This window comes from Oncorhynchus kisutch, linkage group LG22 (genome assembly GCF_002021735.2).
Source record: "Oncorhynchus kisutch isolate 150728-3 linkage group LG22, Okis_V2, whole genome shotgun sequence".
NCBI classification, from domain to species: domain Eukaryota; kingdom Metazoa; phylum Chordata; class Actinopteri; order Salmoniformes; family Salmonidae; genus Oncorhynchus; species Oncorhynchus kisutch.
In genome coordinates, this window is record NC_034195.2 from 32,825,108 (window position 1) to 32,852,134 (window position 27,027).

General features: G+C 41.3%; 1 protein-coding gene across 1 annotated transcript; it reads left to right on the top strand.

The window, feature by feature from the left end:
- The first annotated feature begins 235 nt into the window (after positions 1-235).
- fbxl13 (F-box and leucine-rich repeat protein 13) lies at positions 236-26,387 on the top strand. Its single transcript, XM_020455748.2, has 21 exons — positions 236-526; positions 722-828; positions 1,411-1,504; positions 1,779-1,846; positions 6,749-6,903; positions 7,629-7,738; positions 8,392-8,496; positions 11,292-11,387; positions 11,605-11,740; positions 14,933-14,985; positions 18,207-18,307; positions 20,693-20,822; positions 21,782-21,880; positions 22,025-22,145; positions 22,595-22,757; positions 22,854-22,973; positions 23,067-23,193; positions 23,280-23,363; positions 23,503-23,637; positions 23,720-23,883; positions 23,998-26,387. The coding sequence occupies exons 1-21, from the start codon at positions 452-454 to the stop codon at positions 24,209-24,211; spliced, it is 2,457 nt and encodes an 818-aa protein (XP_020311337.1). The 5' UTR covers positions 236-451; the 3' UTR covers positions 24,212-26,387.
- The last annotated feature ends 640 nt before the right edge of the window (positions 26,388-27,027 follow it).

Genomic DNA, 27,027 nt, shown 5'->3' on the forward strand with positions numbered 1-27,027 from the left:
ATTATGCATTGAACCGCATCCATCTATTCTAGCAACAATGCCTTACTGTATGTCATGGAATTTTGAGTCAAATAGAACCTATTTTGAAAACATTTTTAAAAAAAAGTTGTTTTTGTAGCATAACTAGGAATGTCACATTTTTGACTGATATTATGACTGTCTGTTTGTTTCATATTTGCATATATGTCAATTCCACTTTAACCGTTTTAAATGTCAACTTCAGTAGGGTTAGGTCAGAGTTCGGACATCCCAAGGACCCAGATGAGATTTTGCCGTACACCCCCACAACATGGAATCTTGGTTACTAGGTAACGGTAAACTGTACATGGGAAGTGTCCAATCAGAGAACAGACCGGGGCCTGCTTGCAAACTTCTGTGTTGACAAATATTTTGATAATTTTCTATTTAGCTAGTTAACGTTATATTACCTACTTTGGGATGGAGTTTTGATATGGCTTCTTTACAAAATGCTGACCCGGCGTTGAGGGAATATATACTGAAGCATTCCTTGCCCCAAATATTTCAGGTGAGACTTTTACAATGTCACAAATTTTGCCATGCCAACTCTCGTGACCATAACATAAAATAGCTAGCTAGCTACAGTAGCTAACGTTAGCGAGTTAAAGAGCCATATAGCAGTTGGTAGTTAACTTAATTAGCTAACGTTATATAGCTACATTTGTCCCGTAATATGTACAATACTCGTGTTGTGTTTCAACAGGCATTATTAACAGGTTTATGTGTGTCGTGTCCTGAAAGTCCATTACATTTTCTGGAAAGGAAGATTGTGTCTATTCAGGAAAACCGGGACACTGCTGAGATTGATTGGTGAGTAACCTGTTACAGTATCCTACTTCTGAATGGTCTATATAAAATGGTTGTGACCTACAAATTAAAACATCTCAAAACTTCCACTTTATGAAAAACGGTGTAAGGAGTAAGTCACTGCACATGTGCATTTTCTTATTTTCAAAAATGAAATATTTCCCGGCACAACCGGAACTGGCCACCCCTCAGAGCCTTGTTCCTCTCTAGGTTTCTTCCTAGGTTTCTGCCTTTCTAGGGAGTTTTTCTTAGCCACCGTGCTTCTACATCTGCATTGCTTGCTGTTTGGGGTGACATCTGCTGGTGTAAAAAGGGCTTTATAAATACAATTGATTGATTGATAAAGGTTCAATTTGGGTACCCACTTGCTTTACTTATCAACACTCCTGAACACTGCAGTGCAAGGCCCACAGCACAATGAATGCAGTTTGGTCTGAGTATGATGACAGTGATAGTTTCATTGCCATGTTTGAAATGCAAGAGGGATTAGAATTTAGAATCATAGCTAAACTCAAAACTTTATGATACCAGGTTGATTAAAGCTGCAGTGAATTGCAGAAAATGTTAACAAAGCACTGTCTCTAGGCATACATGTGTTGATGATCCAGAACAAGTCGCCGTGACCTCACTGGCAGGAAGCATGGTGCATGACATCTTTGGGAAACGAGATGATACACTGGTAAATTTATAAATAAAAGCACTTTTCGTTGAACTGTCATAAGTCATAAGTATTTGGACAAATTCACTTATACTGTATTAAAGTAGTCAGAAGTTTAGAATTTGGTCCCATATTCATTGCACTCAATGACTACATCAAGCTTGTGGCTTTACAAAGTTGTTGGATGCATTTGCAGTTTGTTTTGGTTGGTAAGGTTTAGTGGTTTCCTACATACATGCTGTACATGAACATTTTGAAAATGATCTCACCTTTACTTCTTTCCTTCCCTCAACAGTTTCTCTCCCATTTGTTTGAGAAGGCCTACTCCTGTTACAGAATAAGTTTAACAAATATGTGCTTCAAGTAAGTAACCCCTGTTATCTAAAGCTCACCTATTGAATACAAAAATGGTGTCCCATTTTGAGAACCATGTTTAGTTGGGATACCGAGAGGATGGATGGGCGAGGGGGGTTGAGTCTTGGGGCACTCTGGTAGCCACCACTGTTGGAAGACAAAGCTTGTTCATCCTGTCTGGAGGAAGAACTGGAAGGGAAAGGCCTTTGTACTGTAGGGGCATAGCCAGTTTGAGACACTTTGAATGGCTGCTTGACATTAGGGATTTGTTCACTCTGGACATCAAAGCTGTTATAAGCACCACCATAATTTCTAAAGCTAGAGCCAGAATTACAAAGACTTCCATAGCTCTTTGAAACAGATTCTCCTGCAGGGACTTGGTTAGAATGATACAAGGGAACAGAATTAGGGCCTTTACTGCCATAACCACTGGGAGAGGCTGGACCTTGGGTAGAGATTATAGGATCAGGGACTGTGTCCTTGCAATTGGGCTTTGGACAGGCTCATGAGGCTGTAGGCTGGCTCTCTCAAACTCTGGGTTGAACTGCAGTCATTTTGGGCAAGCCCTTTCTCAATAGGGACATGGATAGTTTGGGATATTTGCCTTGGCAGCTGAATACGGGGGACATGTTCATTCTACACAAGGTTTTTTGGAAAGATCTACCTGGCTTAAAAAAGGTGTTCCTCATAGACTTCACAAATTGTTTTAAATCATGAATGGTTGCGACACTGACATCCTTGACAATGTTACTAAGTGCTTGCCTATCATGTAAAGGGTTGTAGGGAGTTTGGACATCATTACCAGTGCTAGCATGTTCAGACTCAAGAACAAAGGTGCTGGAGAGAGCTGGGATGAACTCATTGGGCTCATGCCGTGCGGAGATTCCGATCTGGGCAGAGCCAGAATGGCTAGAAACATGATCCCCATAAACACTGGAGTGACTGGGGTAGTTGACCTGCTCCACAGTTTATCTTGACTCATACTCGCTTGTGACAGTTCCACCCTTGGGCATTGGCCTTGGTTCAGTTGGATTGGAGACAAGTTGTGTGAACTGCCCAGATTCCTGGGATTGGGTGGACAGGTTCTCTCTGCATAGAGACAAAGCTGGGGGATGGTTTCCTTCCACTGGACTGGTAGCTGGTGTCTGCAGAGCCAGAGTCTGGACCAGGCCCTGAGAAGCCTCTAGATTTCAAGAGGCCTGAGGCATCTCTAATTTTCTATTTGATTTATTTTACCTTTTTTAACGAGGCAGTCAAGAAAAAAGGGGACAGGGGCTGGGATAAAGATAATAAATAAATATAGGACAAAATACACATCACGACAAGAGAGACAACACTACATACAGAGAGATCTAAGACAACAACATAGCAAGGCAGCATCACATGACAACACAGTATGGTAGCAACACAACATGACAACAACATGATAGCAACACAACATGGCAGCAGCACAACGCGGTGGCAGCACAAAACATGGTACAAACATTATTGGGCACAGACAACAGCACAAAGGGCAAGAAGGTAGAGACAACAATACATCACACAAAGCAGCCACAACTGTCAGTAAGAGTGTCCATGATTCAGTCTTTGAATGAAGAGATTTAAATAAAACTGTCCAGTTTGAGTGTTTGTTGCAGCTCGTTCCAGTCGCTAGCTGCAGCGAACTGAAAAGACGAGTGAACCAGGGGTGTGTGTGCTTTGGGGACCTTTAACAGATTGTGACTCGCAGAACGGGTGTTGTATGTGATGAGGGCTGCAGTAGATATCTCAGATAGGAGGGAGTGAGGCCTAAGAGCATCAACCAGTGGGTCTTGTGACGGGTATACAGAGATGACCCGTTTATAGAGGAGTATAGAGTGCAGTGATGTGTCCTATAAGGAGCATTGGCGGCAAATCTGATGGCCGAATGGTAAAGAACATCTAGCTGGTTGAGAGCACCCTTACCTGCCTATCTATAAATTACATCTCCGTAATCTAGCATGAGTAGGATGGTCATCTGAATTAGGGTTAGTTTGGCAGCTGGGGTGAAAGAAGAGCGATTACAATAGAGGAAACCCAAGTCTAGATTTAACTTTAGCCTGTAGCTTTGATATGTGCTGAGAGAAGAACAGTGTACCATCTAGCCATACCCCCAAGTACTTGTATTAGGTGACTACCTCAAGCTCTAAACCCTCAGAGGTAGTAATCACACCTGTGGGGAGAGGGGCATTCTTCTTAACAAACCACATGACCTTTGTTTTGGAGGTGTTCAGAACAAGGTTAAGGGAAGAGAAAGCTTGTTGGACACTAAGAAAGCTTTGTTGTAGAGCATTTTATGGGGAGGGGCCAGCTGAGTATAAGACTGTATTATCTGCATTTACATGGATGAGGGAGCTTCCTACTCCCTGAGCTATGTTTATGTAAATTGAGAAGAGCGTGGGGCCTAGTATCGAGCCTTGGGAATACAGATGTTCTGATGTTATACACTGCACATAAGGTGCTCTGTAGACCTCCGTAGATGTGTACTGAATGGATATCCACGCAGAAAAGGGATTCCTAAGGACATACACAGGGTGTAAGGTTGAGTCTAATATTATCAAGATTGTTATGCTATTCAGGTCAATATGCAAGACATGCTTATCACCAAACGGGACAGAATTCTCAACTTTTTGGGCAGGAAAAAAGTTAGCGCTGGTCAATATGGGTGTGACACATAGAGAGATAGACACATAGGACACATCATTGTATCACGCTCTCCGTAGCTGATGTGAGTAAGACCTTTAAACAGGTCTTACTCACATCAACATTTACAAGGCCACAGGGCCAGACGGATTACCGGGACGTGTACTCCGAGCATGCGATGACCAACTGGCAAATGTTTTCACTGACATTTTCAACCTGTCTCTGACTGAGTCTGTAATACCAACATGTTTCAAGCAGACCACCATAGTCCCTGTGCCTAAGAACACTAAGGTAACCTGCCTAAATGACTACCGACCTGTAGCACTCACGTCTGTAGCCAACTAGGACAAGGACATCCCTACCGACCAAGCCCTCCCTAACCCGGACGACGCTCGCGGCCGGTTACGACAGAGCCTGGGGGCGAACCCAGGGTCTCTGATGGCACACACCCTTAACCACTGTGCCACCCGGGAGGCCCCGCCCCCATTCTCATCGACGGGGCTGCAGTGGGGCAGGTTGAGAGCTTCAAGTTCCTTGGTGTCTACATCACCAACAAACTATCATGGTCCAAACACACTAAGACAGTCGTGAAGAGGGCCTGACAAAGCCTATTCCCCCTCAGGAGACTGAAAAGATTTGGCATGGGTCCTCAGATCCTCAAAAGATTCTACAGCTGCACCATCGAGAGCATCCTGACTGGTTCCATCACTGCCTGGTATGGCATCTGCTCGGACTCCGACCGCAAGGCACTACAGAGGGTAGTACGTACGGCCCAGTACATCACTGGGCCAAGCTTCCTGCCATCCAGGACGTCTAAACCAAGCGGTGTCAGAGGGAGGCCCTAAATATTGTCAAAGACTCCAGCCACCCTAGTCATAGACTTTTCTCTCTGCTACTGCACGGCAAGCGGTACCAGAGCACCAAGTCTAGGTCCAAGAGGCTTCTAAACATCTTCTACCCAAGCCATAAGACTCCTGAACATCTGGTCAAATGGCTACCCAGACTATTTGCATTGCCCCCCCACGCTGCTGCTACTCTCTGTTATTACTCTACCGACATGTACACAATTACCCCAATTACCTCGACAACGGTACCCCCTGTATATAGCCCTCCTATAGTTATTTACTGCTGCTCTTTAATTATTTGTTATTCTTATCTCTTACTTTTTTGGGGGGGATTTTCTTAAAACTGCATTGCTGGTTAAGGGCTTGTAAGTAAGCATTTCACTGTTGCATTCGGCATGTGACAAATTAAATTGGATTTGATTTGTGTGAACAACACATCTGTCCACGATTTTTCCCGTGTGTTAAAAACAGGCACAAGTCTGATTATAAAGTAGTTTTTTTCTAAGTTTCAGAAATGCCACGTGCGTCCACTTATATCAGTGCTTTCGTAAAAAACCTAACCACTACGAAGCTTCTATTTGATCAAATAAGCCTCAAGTAGTAAATGAGCAATTCCATTTTTTTATTGACCAAATTCGGCATTCTCTCATTGACCTCATTGACTAAATTAAACTGGGAACATCTCTGGCATCTTCCCGAAGATCACTGATGTGATGTCATGATATGACCTCATTTTTTTTGGGGGGGGGGTTCTCAGTTGTCTTGAAAGCACCAATAGAACACCACTCTTCCAATTGATTAGTCAGTTCCAAAGTAAATCATCAGCTTAGACATCAATATGAAGCTTAGATACTGTTTAAAAAATAGGCCTACAATGCAGTTGACAGTTAATAATTCTAATTTTATTAACACACACTTTTGTCTATGAAGAGTGGCGGCCAATAACTTAAGATGTGTGATTGAAAGTCCAGATCTTCTCCCTGGGTCACTGGTGAACAAGCTGGGGGTTAGCTGGGACACTGTACTCTGTATTTCCTTTCACCTCCCACTGTTGCAGGTAGTACAGGCCCTGGGAGGATGATATCAGTATCTAGTATCACTGACAGCTTTTGTCTAGGAAACATATGCTGCTTTCTGAATAGCTGAGTATCTAGGGGGAATAGCTCATTGAGGAAGTGAAACCTTTTAAGGTGTTGCAGATATAAATATACTGTATAGAACAATCAAAGACTTTAATTCAACAAGATAACTGAGGCACATATACTGTAGGTCTATTCTTACCCCTATTGAATGAAAACATCCTTGGTTCATGTTCTGCCCTGCTGAATGAATGAAGGTGTACAGGATCAGTCCTACCTGCCAGCTCACTGAATTAATGATGGTTGTGTTTTGTGGGTGCCGGCAGGGCGTGGAAAAGGTTCATCTGGAATAAGCGGAAGGAGGCCAGGGAGTTGACGCTGAAGATGGAGACAGCTGAGAGGCACTACATACAGAGGGGCCTGAGGGTCGCACTCTGCAAGTGGGTGGAGTGGGTACAGGTCTGCAAGAGAAGGCAGAACGGTAGGCAACTACTATTGGCATGTGTTGCAGAGTCATTGATATAGCCTACAGAGTTACTGTAGGGAAAGTACAGTTTAAGCATCTGGAATATTAATGGGTGCAATTTTGGCACCTTTAAAGATATTTACATTTTGGTTAAAATAGTTTACCAAACTGTAGGCCAATCTATGACTCTAATGCACATTTATGCATTACTTTCAGAGCATTACTTGTCTGACCTCAGTTCATTCATGTGCTTCAGTACAGAAAAAACAAAACAAAGTTATGCTTTAGTATCCATGTGAATCACCTGTCTTTTGCAAAGCTTCAGAATACAGTATGAGAACATAGTTCTGAAAACAGCATGGCTTGTTTTTGGTCAGTTATGTTAAGTGGGTCAGCTGAAAGTCATTAGCCAATACTATATATCCAGACTAGTCTCTGCTGTTAGTTTAACTGATTTATGCTTTGACTAACTATGACTATTTATAGTACTCTGTATCATGACTGTTGTCTTTTAAAAAGCTGTCAGGATGTTTTGCATTATGAATGACTGTATACATATAATTTTTCCCTTGGGTCAGTGACTCAGTTATGCTTATTGTGTTAAAGTGTTGGCATAAAATACAGTTGCAACATCCATGTTTCCACAAAAAAGTTTTTTCCACAAATATATCATTTTTCGACAGTATATTATTCACATTTTCATGCAGGACATGTATAATGCTTGTGTGTTTTCCTCTTAGATGCCATGAAGAAGATCCAGCGAGTGTGGAATGCTATCCACTGTAAGATTGTCATAGGTGCTTGGCGCTATGTGGTGCAGGACTCAAAACGGACAAAGGAGTACTTTGAGGTATGACTAGACAAGATTCATCTGATTAGTATTTACGGTATACCAATTAAGAATTCAATTTTTTTAAATGTAACCTTTATTTTGACTTGGTGTCAGTGCTGAGACCAAGGTCTCTTTTCCAGATGAGCCCTGTTTAGCACAACAACAATACACATCAAAATACAATATACCCATTAAATTACATATCAATATTAACATTCAAATACACATTATTATGCTCAATACATGAAAAGCAAAACACAATCATAAAAAACAACACCTTCTTCAGTAAAATGGTCTCCTAACAGCCTTAGAGGGTACAATTATTCCTATTTGTAGATCATTCCACACATAAGGTGCAAAATAACTAAAAGCAGATCTACCAGAGTTAGTTTCATCCCTGAGACCAGGTCTGGTATCTCTTGCATATATAAGTTAACAAGGTAAGGTACGGCGGAAGTTTAAACCGGAGGACTTGATAAACAAACAGAGTGCAATGCATTGGTCTACGAGACTTCAGAGAGGGCCAGTCTACTTTCTGATACAGAATGCAGTGATATGTACTGAACCTATCGCCCGTAATAAAGCGTAGTGTGCTATAATAAACTGCATCCCATGGCTTCAATACAGTTGCAGCTGCATTCATATAGACAATGTAATGTGTGTGTTGTCAGAGACTGGAGAATGGTCTGTTAGAGATGAGCAGTAAGGACTCTGACGTTTCCATTGGAGAGGGACATGACGGACTCTCACTGCTACCTTGCAAGCTCTCAATAAAGGTACTCCTCTCTCTCTCGCTCTTACTGTCTTCCTCATGCTCACTCGCTAAACTTGCCTCTTCTTTCTTTCTCACCCTACATTCTTATGAGTCACATGTTCACCCCAGGTATCCTGAGTTTTCTTCTTTAACTGTCAGATTAATTGTTTGTGAAGGTTCCTAGCCTTCATGGGCAGTTAACCCTGAGGTCACCTCTATTGCATGCATCATGACTTATGATGACCCCAGTCCTTGTCCCTTCTAAGGCCACACGTTCCATATGATTTCAGTCACTTTCTGACTGCACCCCTTCTGATTTGAACGAAACCTTCCCTACATGTTTGTCCATGGTAGAACCAGAAAGATGGTTGAAGGTCCACACATCAGAGAATGTTGACTTGAATGGGAATACACATTGTTTTGAATTCAACTGTCAGTCTTCCATAGGAAACCTATTGAAATCATAGAAGTATAGATAAAAGAATAGACATTCCCATTCAAGTTGACATTCAGTGGTGGGTGGACTGGCGGCCATCTTTCTGGTAGTAATTGAAACTTAAATTTAAATATCAGTGGTGTACGAGCTGATAGGCAGAATCTACCGCACACCCAAAACTGATTTGTGACGGTGCTGTAGGCAAAAGACAAAACTGGAGAAACAGGAAAAAGTCTCTGCACACTACCAAATATATTTTAATTATAGCTGAGCAGTGAGTCAAACGTAATTACAGACACCTGTGGTATTCTAAAGTACCCAAAAGTGCCACTACATGTCATAATATCATATAGAAATACAGGACAGAACAGAGCATGTTATACTGTAGATGTATTTCTACTAGAACAAAACATGTACACAACATTCTTTCTCCAATGGTGTACCAGCTAAATTGCAGTGGTCTTGAAGGAATAGGTCCATTCTCTTGAATTTAGCTTCTATGATTGAAATGACACCCACCCTGTATTCAAGAGAATGCTGTGTCTCAACCAATGACGAGCACAACACAAACACTTCAGACAATGTAAAATGGGGTCTATACTACAACATATGTGTAAATGAAAAAAAAGATCTGAGTTTACCCGTGTTAAGAGAATTTATGTTAAAGGTTAAGAAATTACTTCATTTTTATAAATAAAAAATAAATACAAATTAAATAAATTATTAAATAGCTTAATTAACAACCCTGTTTGTAAGCTTTCAAATGGTATCAAACTCAACCCTTTATATTTTTCAGTGATGAAGACATGGAAGTCTCATGGTAGGGTGGGGTATGCAAAATGGGTCAACTTTGAGCACCTCTACTCCTGAATGTTTAGGCTTTCAGGTCCAAAACGTCACTTTCTGACCACTTCTAGAAGGGGCAAACATGTTCGAAAGGTTTCGTTAAAGGCCCAGTGCAGTCAAACTTGATTTACCTGTGTTTGATGTTTTCACACTGAGGTTGGACTAATATTGTGACATTTTGAAAATTATGATACTGCTATTTTAGTGTAAGAGCTGTTTGAAAAGACTGCCTGAAATTTCTGCCTGTTTTGGTGGGATGGAGTTTTGGCCTGCCTGGTGACATCACCATGTGGAATATTAGTTAATAGACTAATAAGAAAGAGAGTTCCAAACCTCTCTGCCACTAACAGCTAGTTTTCAGTTTCCCCCTCCCTACTCAGACCACTCCCAGACAGTCCTAGCAAAATTCTTGCTTGAAAAATTGCTCTTTGCTAAGAAAGGAGGTAACTTAATTGTTACCCCTGAATTGATTTGATATCGAGCTAGAAATGGCTGCATTGGAACATTACAATCTATTATACTCTATTATCGGTTGCCATTGCAGTTGTGTGTGTGTGTGTGTGTGTGTGTGTGTGTGTGTGTGTGTGTGTGTGTGTGTGTGTGTGTGTGTGTGTGTGTGTGTGTGTGTGTGTGTCGAATGACTCTCTCTCCCTCTGGATGATAGTGTTATTGGACCCATTTCTGAGAGTTGTTACTCAATAAAAACATGTTCCCCTGTATATTTTGTCTTCTGGCCAAGCAAGACTTGTTTTGAGTTTGGAGTGGCAGCGGGGGTTTTGTAATCAGCAGGGGTTCATGTTTAGTGTGAGGGGAAATGCTAGGATATGGTTCCTATATAGAAAAAAGTGAGCCTATTACATGCTATACAGGACTGTTTTGTCTGGGACCACCCCTGTAGGCATCTAGCAGTTATGGCTTATTTCTTGGCAGTGATTACTATGCTGTTTTTGTCAAAAATCTTGCCCAAGAAATATTACTGGGATATGACTATGTTTCGGAAAGGAGCACAGCTCCTAAATGCTTTGTTGACATTCAGTATTTTTTGTCTGTTTGTAAAGGTAAAATCAAAATAATTGTGGGAAAATAGCAAGAGGAATGGGGGCAGAGAGATTGTTCTGCAGTGTTTTCCTCTTATGAAATAGATTCAGATGAACTCACAATCGCATTGCAAAGGGCATAAACGGTATGGGTGAAACGTTTGAATTGACTTGCAGTAAATCAAGGCCTATGTTGAAGTGTTGTGTTGCGAATGAAAAGTGGTAGATGTGTCATCAGATGTTTTGGTCAAATTTGACATTGTTCTGAAATGACACCCAATAGCCTTGTAGTTAATTTGTTGGGAAATAGGGTATACTTTCAGATGCAGCCATGCATAACATCTTTAAACACCAGATTGACTGAACAGTTGCTATGGCAGTGGTCACTAATGCAGGTCCTGGAGAGCTACAAGCTAGGTCGTAAAAATATGTCTATCTTCAACCTGTGCAGGGTTGGGTTGGTGACAACTGTTCCATCATAGTATTCTGTTTGGTCAGGTCTTCCAGAGACTAGATGTAGGAGACCTGCTGAAATGTGCAGAAGTGTGTCGGACCTGGAAGGCCATCGCTCAGACCTGCTCACTGTGGAGTCGGGTCAGTATAGCTCACACACACCACAATGAAAGGAACTGAAATTACCATAAACATTTAATGTAACATTAACTAATTGTTGTCAGTGATTTAACTCTTATGTCTACAGCATGTCTACAGCATGTTCCACGGTGCTTTCAGGTCTAATATATCCCTTGTTACCTGTTGAGTCCGGATGTGTCCTGTAATGTTTCCTCCAACATTTGTCTCTGAATGACAGATCAGTTTCTCTGTGGAGAGGGACTGGATCACAGACCGCATCGTGGAACAGATCCTACAGAAGTACCGGCCATTTGTAGTTCACCTTAACATGCGTGGCTGCACCTCTCTACAGTGGCCCAGCTTCAAATGTATCAGTGAGTACTAGCATACACACACAGACATACACACACACGCATGGGGGTGTAAAGATTACATACCTGCATGGAAGCGTATGCACACACACTAACACACATACAACAAAAATGCACAATTACGTAAATGTGATTGTGTTTCATTTCACAGCTACATGTACATTCAAATGACTCTACCAATATAACATTTCTGTCATCTCTAAATCATCTGATTGAGACAACACTGACAAAGCAGGAACACCAATATTAAAACAAAGTTAGTTTCACCATCTGATACAGACTAAATTTAAATTATCTATAAAATAAGACTAAAAAGTATTTAAAGAGCCACTGAACACACTGATTGGCACATGTGTTTTTCTGTTGCTCATTAGAAAAACAGGATTTCAGTCTTGGAGGTGTTTCCAGCCCGATTCCGTGTTTGGTTAATTATGTTATTCCCCCAACCCTATTTCACTTCTTCAAAATCCACAGAATGAATGTAAGATAACTCTCAAAAATCTGAAAATAATTTAGATGTTTTTGCCGAGGATGTTTTAGTTGCGCAATTTTACATCTACAGTTGAAGTCGGAAGTTTGCATACACTTAGATTGGAGTCATAAAAAAAATACAAATAGAACTGTTTGGCCATAATGACTATCGTTATGTTTGGAGGAAAAGGGGGGAGGCTTGCAAGCCGGGGGTGCTTTGCTGCAGGAGGGACTGGTTCACTTCACAAAATAGATGGCTTCATGAGGAAGGAAAACTATATGGATATATTGAAGCAACATCTCAAGACATCAGTCAGAAAATTAAAGCTTGGTCGCAAATGGGTCTTCCAAATGGACAATGACCCAAAGCATACTTCCAAGTTGTGGCAAAATGGCTTAAGGACAACAAAGTCAAGGTATTGGAGTGGCCATCACAAAGCCCTGACCTCAATCCCATAGAAAATGTGTGGGCAGAACTGAAAAGGTGTGTGCGAGCAAGGAGGATTATAAACCTGATTCAGATACACCAGCTGTCAGGAGGAATGGGCCAAAATTCCCCCAACTTATTGTGGGAAGCTTGTGGAAGGCTACCCAAAACATTTCACACAAGTTAAACATTTTAAAGCCAATGCTACCAAATACTAATTGAGTGTATGTAATCTTCTGACCCATTGGGAATGTGATGAAATAAATAAAAGCTGAAATAAATCATTCTCTACTATTATTCTGACATTTCACATTCTTAAAATAAAGTGGTGATCCTAACTGACCTAAGACGGGGACTTTTTACTAGGATTAAATGTCAGGAATTGTGAAAAACTGAGTTTAAATGTATTTGGCTAAGGTGTATGTAAACTTCCAACTGTAACTAAGGTGTTTGGTGCAGTATTTCTCAAGTAAAACAATGCAGGACATGTTGTCTTATGTAAACAGTCGGCACTGCTGAGCAGGTCTGTCTATTATATTGGATAGAGAGCAATCACCACAGTTGTTCGCCCCATGTTAGTGGACAAATAGACATTGTCAAATCAAAACCCAAACTTAATTTACCTGTTGTAACGCATGGATTTTCCAAACTCTGTTTTCGACAAGACTTTATGACCAACATTTTCCTATTTACACTTTGTAGTCAAGTTTGACACTAGAATAACTGTTTCTGATTCATATCAATGTAATTTTCAAATGGATGCATTGCTTTTTAAAGGCAGTCGCTCTTTAAAGATGTTTAAGATGTCAGTCATTCCATCCTTCGGTGGTTGTTTAATTCAATCTAGTGATGCAGTATTTCGGCGGTCCTTTCAGATGTGCCGGCTCCACCTCCTCCTCCTCTAGCTCCCCCTGCAACACCATAGCAGTGTTCCACAACTCTGGATCTGTCTGGCCGTAATCTTTCGGGCCGTATTGTGTCGGATTGTGTTCTGTCTGGCCGCAGGCTCTGTTGTAGGAGTGGACGTAGTCCTCCACACTCTTTCCTCCAAGCTTGGAAGGGGGGTGGCACAGCAGGCCAGAGTGGGTCACCCCTGGGTGCAGGCGTAGCCAGTACACCAGGTAGTGGATGCTGGAATGTTGATTTATTTATTTCATGGTTTATTCACGAGAGACAGGGGATTTTGAAACATTGACACATTGAATGGTCAAATGCATTGTACCCATAATGGTTTAGTATTTAGCTAATGTTAATAGTAGTACTACCTACCTGTAGTTACAGACCCAGGTGTTTCCCCCCAGCCTTAGCAGGGATATGAAATAGAGGTCTTCTAGAAAGCCATAGTTGAAGAAGTGCAGGCTGTTGTTGTACTGGTCAAACTCACGGAGGTGGAGGAGGCCAGACGGGCTGAGAGAGAGGGAGAGGAAATCATTTTTATCATCAATAGTAAGGTCAAATGAATAATTTCTTCCCTTTTTAAGTACTTCTAAAACTGTACTGTGGATGAGCATTATACAATTAGCCTATTCTAACATTCAATTGAAATTACCTGAATGCCTTGATGCCTGTCTGCCTGCTTTATATAGCAAGCCACGGCCATGTGACTCACTGTCTGCAGTAGCACACCATTTTCGTGAACGGGAGGGGGGTGTGTGTCTAATAAACTGGCCACTGAGTGTATACAGAGTGAGAGTGGGGGAAGAGAGTTAATGTCTCTAGCTCTGTCGAGTGGCGCAGCGGTCTAATGCACTGCATCTCAGTGCAAGAGACGTCACTACAGTCCCGGGTTCAAATCTAGGCTGTATAACATCTGGTCCCATAATGCAGCCACAATTGGCCCAGCGTCATCCAGGTTTGGCCGGGGTGGGTTGTTATTGTAAATAAGATGTTTTTTCTTAACTGACTTGCCAAGTTAAATAAAGGTTAAATGTATAAAAAAAAAATGAAAAGACTCCTTTCGGAGGAATGGGGGTTTGTCATTCCGTTGGCATGACGTGGCCTATGAGATAAAAAAACATATCTGTCACACAAACTCACATGTACACACACTTACTCGTGTTTTAGTTCTAAACTGCTTGCCAACTAAGTAAATTGATGTAATTATGGTAATCCATATCTGAAGGGAATTTTCAGAGAAACACAAACATGAGGCTGAACAAAAACATGCTCAGAGACATAAACCTTTAATAACTCTCTACAGTCTAAGCCCTGTCTAAGCCGGGGGAGGGGTGGGAGGGGGCTATATAAGCTATATGAAATTGTTCTAGGTTGTACCTTTGTATCCCTCTCTTTCCCAGGTGAATGCAGAAACCTACAGGAGCTGAACCTTTCAGAGTGTTTCAACATTAAAGTGAGTAATGGCCAGGTCTACTCACGGGTACAAACAAACCTCTTGTCTTATATATTAATAGTACATTTGAAAAAATTAATAGTACATTTGAATAGAAAACAATCTGAAGTTTCTAAAACTGTTTGAATGATGTCTGTGAGTAAAACAGAACTCATATGGCAAGCAAAAACCTGAGAAAAAAATCCAAACAGAAAGTGGGAAATCTGAGGTTTGTAGTTTTTGAACTCAGCCCTATCAAATACACAGTGGGATATCGGTTATGTAGCACTTCCTAAGGCTTCCACTAGATGTCAACCGTCTTTAGAAACTTGAATGAGGCTTCTACTGTGATGTGGGGCCGGATGAGAGCTCTTTGAGTTAGTGGTCTGGCAGAGAGCCAGGTCCTGGTCATGCGCATTTCACATGAGAGCGACCTGCGTTCCATGGCTTTTCTACAGACAATGGAATTCTCCGGTTGAAACGTTATTGAAGATTTATGATAAAAACACCATAAAGATTGATTCTATACTTAGTATGAAATGTTTCTACAACCTGTAATATAACTTTTTGAACTTTTCGTCCGACGTTCAGCTGGACCTGCACGAGCGTTTGGATTTGTGTGCTAAACGCCCAAACAAAAGTAGCTACTTGGACATAAATAATGGACATTATCGAACAAAACAAACATTTGTTGTGGAACTAGGATTCCTGGGAGTGCATTCTGATGAAGATCATCAAAGGTAAGGGAATATTTATAATGTTATTTCTGATTTCTGTTGACTCCCAACATGGCGGATACATTTTTTTTTCTTCTGAGCGCCGTTCTCAGATTATTGCATGGTTTGCTTTTTCCATAGCGGTTGCATTAAGGAGAGGTATATCTATAATTCCATGTGTAACGCTTGTATTTTCAACAACATTTATGATGAGTATTTCTGTAAAATTGATGTGACTATGCAAAATCACTGGATGGTTTTGGAACTACTGAACGTAACGCGCCAATGTAAACTCCAATTTTTTTATATAAATATGAACTTTATCAAACAACATACATGTATTGTGTAACATGAAGTCCTATGAGTGTCATCTGATGAAGATCATCAAAGGTTAGTGATTCATTTTATCTCTTGTGCTTTTTGTGACTCCTATCTTTGGCTGGAAAAATGGCTGTGTTTTTCTGTGGCTTGGTGGTGACCTAACATAATCGTTTGTGGTGCTTTCGCTGTAAAGCCTATTTGAAATCGGACACTGTGGTGGGATTAACAACAAGATTACCTTTAAAACGGTACAAGATACATGTGTGTTTGAGGAATTTTAATTATGAGATTTCTGTTGTTTGGAATTTGGCGCCCTGCACTTTCACTGGCTGTTGTCATATTGATCCCATTAACGGAATTGCAGCCCTAAGACGTTTTAAAGTGAGTAATGGTCAGGTCTACTCACGGGTACAAACTACCCTCTTATCTTATCTTCCAGAAGTGAAATAAAACCCAACTGTAGAACAGAAGGAAAAAATTCACCAAATCTCCCTTTCATCTTTAGTTGATATGCTTTTCATTAATTCTCTCCATAGCAGTGATGGAATGGCACTGTTCTGAAGCTCATCACCACTCATAAAGAGAGAGTTGAAGTCAGATTATGAAATCAGGGCTCAGCTGGAGGGTGCAGTTGCTTCTTGTATATTGTGATTTACAGTTACGATTCATCTCTACTGATTACACAACATTCTTTAAATAACAAAATGCCTATAATAATAATATGAACATTTTCTACATTAAACATTTTGTCAACATACAGTGCCTTCACTTCAGAAAGTATTCACACCTTTGACTTTTTCCACATTTTGTTGTGTTACAGCCTGCATTTAAAATGTATTAAATTGAGATGTTGTGTCGCTGGCCTACACACAATACCCCATAATTTCAATGTGTAATTATGTTTTTAGAAATTTTTACAAATTAATACAAAATATAAAGCTGAAAACATGTTGATACAACAGTAGCTAAGATAGGGATAAGTCTTCTATAATAAATAGCTGCTCTGTCTTCTTAACAACACTATCAACAAGGCATCTTAATCTTTTATTTTTATTGACCATTCTGAGATATGGCTTTTCCTTTGCAACTCTGCCTAGAAGGCCAGCATCCCGGAGCCGCCTCTTCACTGTTGACGTTGAGACTGGTGTTTTGCAGGTACTATTTAATGAAGCTGCCAGTTGAGGACGAATGTAAACTAATGTACTTGTCCTCCTGCTCAATTGTGCACTGGGGCCTCCAACTCCTCTTTCTATTCTGGTTAGAGACAGTTTGCTCTCTTCTGTGAAGGGAGTAGTACACAGCGTTGTACGAGATTTTCAGTTTCTTGGCAATTTCTCCCGTGGAATAGCCTTCATTTTTCAGAATAAGAATTGATTGACGAGTTTCAGACTAAAGTTATTTGTTTCTGGCTTCTTTAATTAGAACAGTTTTCAGCTGTGCTAACATAATTGCAAAAGGGTTTTCTAATGATCAGTTAGCCTTTTAAAATGATACACTTGGATTAGTTAACACAATGTGCCATTGGAACACAGGAGTGGTGGTTGCTGATAATGGGCCTCTGTACTCTGTAGATATTCCATAAAAAATCTGCCGTTTCCAGCTACAATAGTCATTTACAACATTAACAATATCTACACTGCATTTCTGATCATATTGATATTATTTTAATGGTAAAAAAAAATGCTTTTCTTTCAAAAACATGGACATTTCTAAGTGAACCCAAACTTTTGAACTGTCGTGTATGTAAATTAGATATTTATGTATTTCATTTTCAATAAATGTGAAAACAATTCTGAAAACATGTTTTCCCTTTGTCATTATGGAGTATTGCGTGTATATTGGTGAGATAAAAATATATATATTTAATCAGGCTGTAATACAACACAATATGGAATAAGTCAAGGGGTACCAGACTCATCTAGGTGGTTGCAGCTGTTGGGGATTTTGTTTACATGCCTTTGGCCACAGCTGAGTACCATGAAAAATGGTGGTCTTGTTTGTTTTTAGATTAGATTGGATAACACTGTCTATGAGACATATAAAGAACTCTGATGGCTCATTTGTAATGTGCTATGGGCTGTTATGCATGCTTATATAGTCATATAATGCTATAATATGTGTGATATGTGATAGGACCAGAGGCACTATACATGTAAATACAGAGATGGTATGAATAAAATGTAACCTTGTGTTGTCCTTCACCAGGATGAGATGGTGTGTATGATTCTAGAAGGCTGCCCCACTCTGCTCTACCTGAACCTGTCCTTCTCATATGTGGCCAATGGGACTCTCAGAGAGCTCTCCAGGTAAACACCCATAGACCACAGCTACTCCAGTGATGGAAAATGTTTCCCATTTCATTAGAACACAAGGTAGAACACGACCGGTATAATGTCTATTGCTCGTGTTTCTTGGCCTAAGCAAGTCTCTTCTTCTTATTAGTGTCCTGTGGTTTCTTTGCAACAATTTGACCATGAAGACCTGATTAACACAGTCTCTGAACAGTTGATGTTGAGATGTATCTGTTACTTGAACTCTGTGAAGCACTTATTTGGGCTGCAGTTATTGTTTCATGTCCCAAACACCTGTTGGGTTAATGTCAGTTGATGCTTTTACCACCTCTTGTCAGCAAAGCCATTATAAGGGCCTGTTATTGTTCCCTCTGTGCTGAAGTACCCATTGGCCCAAGCAGACAGAGCCTGTACTGTGTCTATCTCTGTCTTTGTCTGTCTGTCTGTCTCTTTCCTTCTGTCTCTCTCTTTCGTTCTCTTGCTCTCTCATCTCCTAATCTTAACCATTTGGGTCTCTCTCTCATCTCCTAATCTTAACCATTTGGGTCTCTCTCTCTCTCATCTCCTAATCTTAACCATTTGGGTCTCTCTCTCTCATCTCCTAATCTTAACCATTTGGGTCTCTCTCTCTCTCATCTCCTAATCTTAACCATTTGGGTCTCTCTCTCTCTCATCTCCTAATCTTAACCATTTGGGTCTCTCATCTCCTAATCTTAACCATTTGGGTCTCTCTCTCTCTCATCTCCTAATCTTAACCATTTGGGTCTCTCTCTCTCTCATCTCCTAATCTTAACCATTTGGGTCTCTCTCTCTCTCTCATCTCCTAATCTTAACCATTTGGGTCTCTCTCATCTCCTAATCTTAACCATTTGGGTCTCTCTCTCTCATCTCCTAATCTTAACCATTTGGGTCTCTCTCTCTCATCTCCTAATCTTAACCATTTGGGTCTCTCTCTCTCTCTCTCTCTCATCTCCTAATCTTAACCATTTGGGTCTATCTCTCTCTCATCTCCTAATCTTAACCATTTGGGTCTCTCTCTCATCTCCTAATCTTAACCATTTGGGTCTCTCTCTCTCTCTCTCTCTCTCTCTCATCTCCTAATCTTAACCATTTGGGTCTCTCTCTCTCTCATCTCCTAATCTTAACCATTTGGGTCTCTCTCTCTCTCTCATCTCCTAATCTTAACCATTTGGGTCTCTCTCTCTCATCTCCTAATCTTAACCATTTGGGTCTCTCTCTCTCTCTCATCTCCTAATCTTAACCATTTGGGTCTCTCTCTCTCTCTCATCTCCTAATCTTAACCATTTGGGTCTCTCTCTCATCTCCTAATCTTAACCATTTGGGTCTCTCTCTCTCTCTCATCTCCTAATCTTAACCATTTGGGTCTGTCTCTCTCTCTCGTCTCCTAATCTTAACCATTTGGGTCTCTCTCTCTTTCTCTCTCTTCTGAATGGAAAATAGTCACTTAAATCCCAGGCCACAGCTATTACTCATGTCATAATGTCATAAGGATTACCCAACACTGTTATCCCAGTGATGTAGTGGAATGATGTGGCACGATGAAACAGAAATACTGAGAGGAACAGAGAGAGAAACAGAATGAGAAATAGAGAAATTAAATGTTTGTGTGAGCGCATGCAGGACCTTGACCATGTTTATATGTATCCTTTGTATCCAAAGAATGTTACACCTGAAAGCAATTCCATAGGCTCAGTTTTCTTTTAAACCTTATGAGTTTATAGACTAGAAATCATTGGAACCTAGCAGTGTGAAAATGCTTCACAGACCTGGCTGAGAATTAACCTGGAGAAATAGTCTTATTTCAGTTCAATTGCAAAGACTTTCAACCCTCAGCTGCTGCTGTCAACACATTCCTTCACGCCATTCTCTCTCTATGGCAGTTCCCTTCTCTCCTCCTCTCTGTCTCTTTGTCCACCCTTCATCTCTGCTGTTCTTGTGGGATTTCTCTTGAATAACAATGTCTAAACTTAGGTTTCGAAATAAAATATTCTCCCAATCAGATGCCACAGTCAATTGACAACTCTGCCAACCTCACGTCTCACCAACCCTCTCAACCCCTTTCCTGACATCCTACCTTGGTCGTTCAACTGCTGCAACCCGGCCAGATGTCAAATAATCATTCATATCCTCACTATCCAACCCCCACACCTTCACAAACTGAAGATTGTGAGAACTAGTGAAATCAGGCTGATAACAGACTGCAGGTGCACATTGGCTTTAGAAATACTCTGGAGTATTACTTTTCCAATACAAATCATGGAACTTTTAGAGGTGCCTTAAGCACATCCAGTATGGATATGAGGCTAATACACAGCCAGTTGTTGCCCAGTACTGCTCACATATTGATCTTAACCCCCCCCCCCCCCCCTGTCTGTCCAGGAGCTGTCTGAACCTGCAGTTCCTGAGTTTAGCATGCTGCCGTAGGTTCACTGATAAAGGCTTACAGTACCTGTCCTCAGGGGAGGGCTGCCACAAGCTCATCCACCTTGACCTCTCTGGCTGCACTCAGGTCAGTTCCTATGGTCCTCTCTGATCTGTATGTCTCCTCTTCTATCTGCTTCAACTATATCCAGATCAGTTTGTATGCTCCTCTCTTCTCCAACACGTCTGTGTCCTCTGCTACCCTGCTGTACTGAAGTCAGTTTGCGTGCTCCTCTCATTTACAAGTCTGTAGGTTGATACTGGGATTTGAGAGAGGTTCTCTCTCTCTCTGACTCTAAGAGAGAAGGAGGTGGCTACAGCTAACACACTGGTTTTAGATTGCAACAGTCACCAGAGCCAACGTTGGTCCAACTCCAGCTGGTTGAGTGTTTGTACTCTGCAGAGAGAGAGAGAGAATGGTCACACTGCCCACAAAATGAGGTGGAAACTGAGCTGCACTTCCTAACCTCCTGCCCAATGTATGACCATATTAGAGACACATATTTCCCTCAGATTACACAGATCCACAAAGAATTTGAAAACAAACCCAATTTTGATAAACTCCCATATCTACTGGGTGAAATACCAGTGTGCCATCACAGCAGCAATATGTGTGACCTGTTGCTACAAGTAAAGGGCAACCAGTGAAGAACAAACACAATTGTAAATACAACCCATATTTATGCTTATTTATTTTCCCTTGTGTACTTACAAAACACCACACACAGAGTACATTAGAGATTTGTACATTTGTACATTGTTACAACACTGTATATATACATAATGACATTTGTAATGTCTTTATTGTTATGAAAAATGTTTACTGTTCATTTTTATTGTTCATTTCACTTTTGTATATTATCTACCTCACTTGCTTTGGCAATGTTAACATGTTTCCCATGCCAATAAAGCCCATTGAATTGAGAGAGAGAGAGACTGCAGCCAACCTGTTTGTTTTAAATTACAAAGTGTACACACTGGCCCTCCATCTTTCTCTCACCCACCTACTCTCTAATGTACTCTGTGTGTGGTGTTTTGTCCCAGCAGATCTCAGTGGAAGGTTTCAGGTACATAGCAGCGGGCTGCCCTCTGCTCCAGCAGATAGTCTTCAATGACATGCCTACTCTGTCAGACAGCTGTGTGCTGGTACGTATGGAGCTACCAGACAACTCATTTAGGCTCTGGACGAAATGATTGGGAGTAAGACCATATTTTTAACCTCCATTGGCTACCTTTCATTAATGAGTGAATGGACCTCTGCCTGTCACTTAGTCTGGTTTCTTCCAATAGGAGCTGGCCTCTAAGTGTCACTCTCTGTCTACCATCTCCCTATGGGACACGCCCCATCTCTCAGACTCCGCCTTCAAAGCCATCGCTGAGGTGGCCAACCTCTCCAAGTTCAGTGTTGATGGTGAGTGTGTGTGCCTGAGTTGTGTCATGTTCCATGTCTATCTATTAGTGTTCTTTATTTGTCTTGGCAACAATCATTGTGGTGAGTCTTGTTCCCAAGGGTGACGTCTACAGGAGCTCTGATTGGGTAACTTAGTGAGGCGCTAGGCCTCATTTCATGTGATTGGTCTGTGACATCAAACCATGATGCAGCCGCCAGCAGGTCATGTAGTTGGTCAACCCTGAAACTTTTGCTATCCTCTAACTCTTGGCCTTATACAGTGCTGTATCTGGCACAAGTCACTGTTAAGTGATTAGCCAATCATTATAGCTCTTCAGCCAAAGGAGATGGTCAGTTTGTTTCTGAGGATGTGATTAGTCATGTAAGACAAATGGTTCAGGGGCAGTATCAACACACACACTTTGTTTGTTATGGTGCGTGTTATTACAATTGTCTGTGTGTTTTTGTAGGTAACAGTCGTATGTCAGACATCAGTTGGAGGGCTCTGTGTCGTAGCTCTCCAGGCCTTACGAGACTCCATGCTGCTGACTGCCCTAGAATGACTGACTCCAGCCTAAAGTCTATGGGCGCCCTCAAAAACCTGGTCTACCTCAACATCTCACACTGCAGCAGGTGTGTGTGTGTGCATGTGTTCTGTCTCTCTACGTTAGATGATATCGGGCTGTGCTACCTGACTGCTTGTGTGTGTGCACTCGTGTGTGTTCGTAGGGTGAGTGACATGGGGCTACGGTACCTGACTGAGGGGCCTTCTGCCTCTAAACTGAGGGAGCTGAATCTGAGCAACTGCAGCCGCATCAACGACTTAGCTATCATGAGGGTGGCTCAAAAGTAAGGTCATATAGAAACTCACGCACACACACGCATATATTACACACAAGTACTGTACACACTGACAGACTGGCGTGGTGTGTGTGTGTACAGGTGCAGTAAGCTGAACCACCTGAGTGTGTCTTACTGTGATAACCTGTCTAATTCTGGTCTGGAGTGGCTCAGTAGCTGTTCCTCTCTCCTCTCTCTGGACATCAGTGGCTGCAACATCATGGACCAGGTAATGTTCCCATACGTTGCCGAGTAGGTGTGTCGTATTACAGTTAGCTATCTAAAACACTCCAACAACACAACTTATGTTTTCAGGGGTTGATTGCTCTAGGTGGGAACCCTGGCCTGAAGAAGCTGGTTGCCTCTGAGTGTGTCTGGATCACTGACATTGGCATAGAGGTACTGTTTACTTTGTGTTCTGCAGTCTGCACAGTACCTTTTGACTGTCTGTGACACCTCATTGAAAGGGCGTTAAAGGAATTCACTTCTTAAAGTAACCCTCCTCCTCTTCTCTCTCCTGTTCTCCCTGTGAAAGCAGAAGTTCTGCAGGCAGGCGAGAGGTCTGGAGTATATTGACGTGTCTCACTGTGTAGCTCTATCTGACCAGGCCATCAAGGCTCTGTCCTTCTACTGCAGGACTATAGTCACGTTACGCATGCCTGGCTGCCCAAAGGTATTCACACACACACACAAACAAACAAACAAACAATATTACCAAAATATCTTGCCTATTGTCTATGCACTTCCCCTATCAGATGACAGACCTGGCGGTACAGTACCTGACAGTAGGGCGTCACTTCCTGAGAGAGCTGGACGTGAGTGGCTGTGTTCTGCTGACTGATCGCACACCACGCTTCCTACAGACAGGCTGCCCACAGCTCAACACCATCAACATGGTCTACTGCAGGGGAATATCCAAGTAAGACACGCATACACACACTTCAACTGAAATGAAATGTCTAGAAACTAAAGATGTAACACTGGGAGCACAGTAGCAATGTGTGTGTGTGTGTGTGTGTGTGTGTGTGTGTAGGCAGGCGGCTCTGAGGCTCCAGCCCTGTGTTGAGAAGTGGGAGCACAGTAACGATGACGCCCCCTACTGGTTCGGCTATGACAGTCTTGGCCAGCTGCTGCAGCCAATTGGACGACCCGACAAGATCCAGGACACCTGGGAGGAAGAGGAGCCAGCACCAAGAAACAACAAAAAGAGGAATTTGACAAAGGCCTGTGGAGAGGACTACGAATGAATACAGCATGAATACACACACAGTCCATGAAGATAAACAAACACACACCGACTTAGTTTATACAGTAAACACACACCGCCTCACAATCTACGGTAAATCAAATCCCTAACACATACACTGCACCTTACATTCACTCTAGCTCAGATATCAAGCAACGGAAAGGAATGGCCAAAGATTAATAACCAGAAAACAATATTTTGTATCTGAGAATCAATGCAGTATATACAGTATATACATGTATGCAGTATATACATTTATGCAGTATATACAGTATATACATTTATGCAGTATATACAGAATATACATTTATGCAAAGCTTCTGCATCATACTGTTTCAAAGCTTTCTTCTATGCATTGCAACACAAGACAGATGATTGAATTTCATAATTACATCAATTTTAGCTTGGAAATAATCATTAAAAAATAAATGTCCTCAATATGATTAGATTTATTTGTCATTGTCAACACTTTTCACAGTTTTTTTTAAATTTGCAGTAAATTGATCCCCCCCAAACCTATTTTGTACATTTTGCAGTTTCCTCCCTGTGGTAAGAAAGTCTTAAGAGTTCTTCTTGATTTGACTGTTGCACACACACTAACCACAGCAGTCTCTGAACTTCTCAAAAGTCCAGTTAGACTTCAAGCTCAATACCTGACTGAATATGTGAGACCTGAATGTTGTTCAGTGTTTCAATGTAAGAGCTCTGCTGATGACCACAAAGACAATAACTGAACTAGCCTGGCTGCCAACATGCCACTATATTTCTGCTTGAGCCCTCTCATGACAACAGTTGGCTAAAACAGAAACATGACTGAGTTCCCTCTACTAACCATGATCATGTGCTACAACTGTATATAGACATATAATATAGCCTGCCGTTTCCGTTATCACATATGTAGCATAGCCTTTACTTTCAGGCGTGTTATTCACTTCTAAAACAATAGATTGAGAACAGAAATCAATTGTAGACCGTTTGCTTGGGTAAGAAATTGGCACCCTTGATAAAGATGAGCAATAATAACTGAAGGGAAAGGGGGATACCTAGTCAGTTGTACAACTGAATGCCTTCAACTGAAATGTGTCTTCCGCATTTAACCCAACCCCTCTGAATCAGAGGTACGGGGGAGCTGCCTTAATCGACATCCACGTCTTCGGCGCCAGGGGAACAATGGGTTAACTGCCTTGGTCAGGGGCAAAACAACACATTTTTCCTTGTCATAAAATAAATCAAATACTGAGCGATATTGTATGTAATATTTTTTTGGGAAATTAATATGTTATACTAATACAATTTCTCAGAGAAAGAGATTTTGTTTAACAAGTAATAGTTTTCCTCAAAAGGGTAGGTGTCAAAATTATTGACACCTCTTATGAATAAAGTAGTCAAAAGTTTAGTATTGGGTCCCATATCCCTAGCACGCAATGACTACATCAAGCTTGTGACTCTACAATCTTGTTGGATGCATTTGCAGTTAGTTTTGGTTGTGTTTCAGATTATTTTGTGCCCAGAAGAAATTTGTGGTAAATAATGTGTCATTTTGGAGTCACTTTTATTATAAGTAAGAATATGTTTCTAAACACTTCTACATTAAATGTGGATGTTACCATGATTACAGATAATCCTGAATGAATCGTGAATATTTATGACTATTTGGATTTGTATTTATTATGGATCCAGCAGCTACTCTTCATGGGGTCCAGCAAAATTAAGGCAGTTTATACCATTTTTTAAATATTACAATACATTCACAGATTTCACCACACACTGTGTGCCCTCAGGCCCCTACTCCACCACTACCACATATCTACAGTACTAAATCCATGTGTATGTATATCGTGTGTGTGTGTGTGCCAATGTTTGTGTTCATCTGTTTTTTAAATATAATTTTACTGGTGGCATTAGTTACTTGATGTGGAATTGAGTTCCATGAATTCATGGCTCTATTTAGCACTGTGTGCCTCCCATAGTCTGTTATGGATTTGAGGACTGTGAAGAGACCTCTTGTGGCATGTCTTATACATGTCAATACCTCTCATAAATAAAAGTAGCGATGAATGCATATTATTAATATTAGCTCTCTCTATACATTCAAGGGCCAGCCGTACTGCTCTGTTCTGATCCAACTGCAATTTTCCTAAGTCCTTTTTTGTGGCACCTGACCACACGACTGAACGGTAGTCGAGGTGCGACAAAACTAGGGCCTGTAGGACCTGCCTTGTTGATAGTGTTGTTAAGAAGGCAGCGCATCGCTTTATTATAGACTTCTCCCCATCTTAGCTACTACTGCATCAATGTTTTGACTGTCACGATCGTCGTCATGGTGGAAAAGACCGGACCGAAGTGCAGCATTTGTTTATAAATGTCGCCAACAAAACAAAGAATAATGACACGACCGTGAAGCTTACTTCGACTATACAGGCCACTAAAAAAAAGACAACTACCCACAACTAAGGTGGAAAAACAGGCTGCCTAAGTATGATTCCCAATCAGAGACAACGATAGACAGCTGTCCCTGATTGAGAACCATACCCGGCCAAAACATAGAAATAGAAATAAAGAAACTAGAATGCCCACCCTAGTCACACCCTGGCGTAACCAAAATAGAGAATAAAAGCCGCTCTATGGCCAGGGCGTGACATTGGCCATGACGGTTTACAATCTAGGGTTACTCCAAGCAGTTTAGTCATCTCATCCTGTTCAATTTTCACATTATTTATTACAAGATTTAGTTGAGGTTAATGGTTTAGTGAGTGTTTTGTTCCAAATACAATGCTTTTAGTTTTAGAAATATTTAGGGCTAACTTATTCCTTGCC